The sequence below is a fragment of the Psammomys obesus genome, unplaced genomic scaffold, assembly GCF_907164565.1.
Source record: "Psammomys obesus unplaced genomic scaffold, mPsaObe1.curated_primary_1811, whole genome shotgun sequence".
NCBI classification, from domain to species: domain Eukaryota; kingdom Metazoa; phylum Chordata; class Mammalia; order Rodentia; family Muridae; genus Psammomys; species Psammomys obesus.
In genome coordinates this window covers 13,898,694-13,903,761 of record NW_026596057.1, presented here as the reverse complement: position 1 = coordinate 13,903,761, position 5,068 = coordinate 13,898,694, and the positions used below count along the sequence as shown (strand labels likewise).

The window sequence follows — 5,068 nt, the reverse complement described above, 5'->3', positions numbered from 1 at the left end:
TCCTTAGGAAAAGACCACATAGACTCATTCACAAAATGTTATTACTGTGTGACCTTGGTAAGGACACAGTAGAATAGGCTCACATTTACGTCACCATTATGAGCACTCCACGGATACACAGCCAACATAAAGGGCACCTAGTGAGATCACACGGGACTAGGGTTTCTGTTTTTAGCTTCGGCATTAATCAATGACATAAAATATGCAAACTTTCATCTGTTCTCATCGAATGAAGATCAGTTTACTTTCCATTTTATTCTGAGATTTAGAAAATGTGAAGAAAGCAATTGAAAGAAGAGAAGCAGATTTAGTTTCTAGAAAATGTCAAACTGATATTGTACTGTAAAATTCTTGGGCTACTATTGTCAAATTCACAGTGCTCGATTTCCAGAGACCTGAATTCCTGCTTTTATGCTGATGATTTGCTTCCTCATCTGAAAGGATCATAGACATGAACAGAAAGCAGAGTTTAGGCCATGACTAACATGCAGATGCTTTTTCTTTTGCAGTGCAGGAGTAAACCCAGAGCTTCCCACATGCTTGGCAAGTATTCTATTACTAATGCCACATCCCAACCCTGTTTAGCCCAGGCTGATCTTAAATGTCCAGGAAGTCACTTTCCTTTCACTTATTTACTTAATAGGTGTTAGGGATGAAGCCAGGGCCGTGTGCATGCTAGGCAAGTGTCACACCCTTGACCTTTTAACAGGCAAGGGTTGGTGAGATGCAGGTAAAGGCAGTTGCCATCAAGCCTGAGCCTGAGTTAGATCCCTAGAACCTACAAGGTAAAAATTACTTTCAAAACTTAGACCTACAACGTAAGTACTAAGGCATGTGTATGTTCACATAAAATAAAATGTAAAAAAAGGGGGGTGCTTTTAAAAAACTTTCTGATTTTGTGAAATGTATATCATGCACCCCAATCTCACTCATCTTCATTTCCCTCCACCCTTATAACTTCCCCCTCAAAAGAAAACAGAAATAAAAACAAAAGATCTTGCTGTGGTATGTCACATAGTACACTCTTTTGCAAATGTTCATTGCAATGAGTCACTGGTCTGGTTCCAGGGCTCTGGCTTCTGTTATACTACCAATACTGGATCCTCATGGGGGCTCCTCTTGACTCCTGTTGCTTCCCTGTGTCATGGAGGTGCTACAGCTAGGCTGCAGCACTGCCCCTTCAGCTCATAGAGAAGATGTTGAGGTGGGCCAACTAAAGCATCCTGATTCTGGGCCTGGATGGTAGCCGAGTTGGTCAGCCCGCCAGGTCTCCTGTACTCCTGCTTTGCCAGTTGCAGTCAGTGAGGGGCAGGGCTAGCTCTAGTGTGCTGCTCAAGCAAGGTGTGGGCCCACTCTCCTGAGTGCTATAGTTGGCAAGGAGCAGGGCAAGGTCTCCCACTGCTACAGCCAGCAATGGGTGGGGGTAAGGGAATATATCCACAACACCCTCCACTCATACCCTTGAGGCAGGCTCACCCTCATCCCTGACACCAGGGCCAACTCTACTATGCTGCCAAGATGAGGTGGCCTGCTCTCCAGAGTACTGCAGCTGGAAAGGGGCAGAGTAGACATTCTTGAGTACACATCTGTAGTCAAGGTGAAAACTGGTTTTCAGGCGGGTAGGTGTCAAAATATCTATTTTTAATAAACCACAATAATATATAGTCTATAAGCAGATATACAATGAATATGTGGTGAGGGAGCAAACAGGAAAAGGAACTCTAAAAAGGCTCTTTTGGGATGCAATTAGACATTTGGGACCCTTGAGAAATCAAGATACTAACACAACTACACTTAAATGGTAATTCAAAATACACGGACTAAAAACAAAACAAAACAAAAAACCAAACTTATGGTCACTCTACTTCTAAGCAATGTACTTTTTTTTTTTTTTTTTTTTTTTTTTTTGGCCTAAGCTTCTCTTAGCCAAGGTCATTAAAATTTGCAAAGAAAAAAGATGCATCAATTAAAAAACAGGCTTGTAAATCACTGTTTATAACACAGAGTACAAACACAAAAAGTCAATTTATTTAAATTACTAAAATAGCTTTTAAAGTTATTTACACATTAGCTGCTGTAACTGTTTTTCCTGAAAGATATAAGCAACATATCACTTCAAAATTATTTCAGCCAGTGGAATATTTAATAAAACAGTATTTTCATATGTATGTAAAAAATAAACTTTCAAAAACTTTTTTTTTAATAGTTCTTTACAAAATAACCCTGATTGGTAGAGTCCTGACAGGAAGAGATTATAATAAAGGTACAAATATTGGTAGTCCTCCTGGAAAGAAGGCAGATCACTTTCTACCATCCACTAGGAGACTCCCAGATGGGAAAAAGGGTTCACTAGTACTCTAAAGTAGAGTGTCCATTTAGAGGCTATGGACAAAAGAACTCAAGGTGGATCTAAAATTGTAAGAGCAGAAAACAAAGCAGCGGCTGACAGATGAGAAAGCCCAGTTATAAGTGCAAAAACCCCTAACATACTATAGCAGTAGGGACATATATCCAACATCCTTTGTGTGTGGTAAGGGCCACTCTTTTTGAGTTGAGGCACTCAATAAAATGGATCATGTGCATAGTACATTTTTGTGTTTGTTATGGAGTGCTATTCAAGGACTTAAAGTGCACACATACAAACAGAAAACAGAGGTCTCTATAGTGCAGCAGAAAACTGTCTACCAATTTTTGAAGTTGTGTGTGTATGTGTGGTGCGTGTATGTTTGTATGTATATGTGTGTGGTATTGAGACAGTTTTTTATTCTGCAGCCCAGGCAGGTCAGCTTGAAACACACCATATAGCTAATGATGGCCTTGGACTCACAGCAATCCTTCCACCCCAGCTTCCCATGTGTCGAGATTGCAAACATGAGTCACCTGACTTTGAGCCATTTTTCTACTGCTGGGGGATGAGGTTCACTGGCAGAGCAGTTGACAAGTAGGCATGGGGGTCTTAGGCTCAATCCTTAGTATTGGCAAAAAGCTAAAAATTAAAAAAAAAAAAAAAAAAAGAAATCCCAAACCATTAAATTGTGATTGTGCTGGAAACTATTTCTTTAAAACAAAACTGTGAAGTGTTATCAAAAAGAGACTCCTTTCAATGTACCTACCTTTAAAATTGTTAAGAGTTAAATAAGGAAATAAACTGTATAACATACAGGCTTTAAAAATCTTGGACCATGGAACTCGTTTTTCCTGGGGAGTGGGGGACATTATTATATTTTCCAGGCTGGCTTTGAATTCAAGATGCAACAACCTCAATTTCATGAGCGCTGAGATTACAGGTATGTGGAATGCTGGTCACTGAACCCAGGGGATCACACAAGCTGGGCAAATACTCTACAACTGAGTATTTGAACTAAAGAACTTCTTTAAGTGGTAAAAAAGACATTAGTTAAAAGCAAATTGTAACAGTTCACTGAGGTAATAGCTAGACACGTCTGAGCAACCCACCTCTCAGAGGCTTGTCACTTTTTTTTTTTTTTTAATTAACACTTCATTTTGAAACTTCTTAAAATTATTATTTTTTTAAGACAGTTTCTCACTGTAGTCCTGGGTGTCAGAAAACTCACTATATAGATAAGGCTGGCCTTGAACTTCTGAACCTCCTGACTACCCTAAGAAAACGCTGGGATTATAGGCATGTCTCACCATGCCCAGCTTGCAGCTATCCTTTTTTTTCCCCCTTTCCTTTTCTGTTAAACAATTTTCTTCTCCCCTCTCTAAAATAGGGGTGGGGGTAGGGCTGGCTAAACCACACACCCACATGATCTTTCATGACTTTGTTTTTATAGGTAGATGCTAAGAACCCCACACTTAAATGGTATAAAAGAAAAAGTAATGGGGAAACCCACTGCTGCAATTAGAGAGCTGTCAGACTAATAAGGTCTCAAACAAAAAAAATCCAAAGTTAAATATAAAGCTGGTTCTTTGAGAAAGGATCCTAGGTCCTTCTCACTGGTCACACCACAGCAAGAATGATTCAGCCAGAATGAAAGCAGATCCTTGGGGAATTGCATATACTTTAGACTACGCTAAACACCCTTAACATTGTTCTCAGTGGAAACAGAAATGATTCTCTTAAGTCACAGATAATTAGGCTGCATAAATGATTTAGATATTCCACCTTTATGTATGAACTTTAACGTCCTTTAAAAAGAAACCAGTTTTCAAAAATGGTTCCAAATTCTGTCTCTGGTTACACTGTCTGAAAAGTGCTTAAACTTGAGACAGGATTTCCGCTTTTCTTGCTCATAAGCAGCTGCCCCCTTTCAGGGCGCTTTCAGGCTGCACCGGCAGCACCAGGTGGGAAATGCGGCTCCAGAGCCCGTTCAGCTTGTCTGGGTCCATGTGGTTGTAGGAGCTGGCCGTGTCAGAGCTGGTGAACTTAACTTTGAGGAAATCCCGCACTTTCTCTTCAATTTCCTTTAGGCCTAGACTGGCTTTCAGTGTCTTCTCCTCCAACAACACGGTCAGGACTAGGGCTACATCTTTGAAGGCCGCATTTTCATGGTCGCAGTATTTATAGAAGATCAAGGTCGAGCCTGCGGGCAGGGATTCAAAGCGGTGTACAACAGCTGCATTCTGGCCATTTTTGAATCCCTCGGTCAGTTCTTGATCTACTTCTTTTTTGACGAGGTCACTATCTTGAGCAGCTTTACCAGCCCCATCAATCCGGATGGCAGGGACACTACGGAAGGAAGAATAGGCATCGGCAATTTGTTCACTCAGACACTTGAGCACTTCTTCAGCATCTTGGGCTGCAGTGAGCAGCAGGATGGCAGGCTGGGGTCGAGGGACAGAGCTATTTAGATGTCTCTCTAGGAATGTTGTGCCTCTTTTCCACAGCTTCTCATCTTGACTCTGGTACTTAGACTGAAGTTGTTTCATCTGGTTCTGGAATTCCTGAATAGCAGTGGTTTCCACTGCAGGAGTATGAAAGAACCAAAGTATTCCCACAGCAAGCGCGGCAACGAGACCAAGCAGCGACCATTTTCTCTTGACAGGAGATTCACTTTGGGGTTGTTCAGCTGGTTCTGCTCGGGGGGGGGGGGGGGGGGGGGGG

At 41.4% G+C, this 5,068-nt stretch overlaps 1 protein-coding gene across 5 annotated transcripts in view; it reads right to left on the bottom strand.

Annotated features, from left to right (window-relative positions):
- Nucleotides 1-2,006: 2,006 nt before the first annotated feature.
- Tor1aip1 (torsin 1A interacting protein 1) overlaps nucleotides 2,007-5,068 on the bottom strand; it is a 29,440-nt gene continuing 26,378 nt past the window's right edge. For 3 of the 5 annotated variants that reach the window (XM_055624418.1, XM_055624420.1, XM_055624421.1), the window contains one exon: nucleotides 2,007-5,042. In XM_055624418.1, coding sequence (XP_055480393.1) covers nucleotides 4,255-5,042 — 788 coding nt within the window. In that variant the 3' untranslated portion in view covers nucleotides 2,007-4,254. The remainder of the gene's footprint in view (nucleotides 5,043-5,068) is intronic. The other 2 variants (XM_055624419.1, XM_055624422.1) reach the window with 1 other exon arrangement.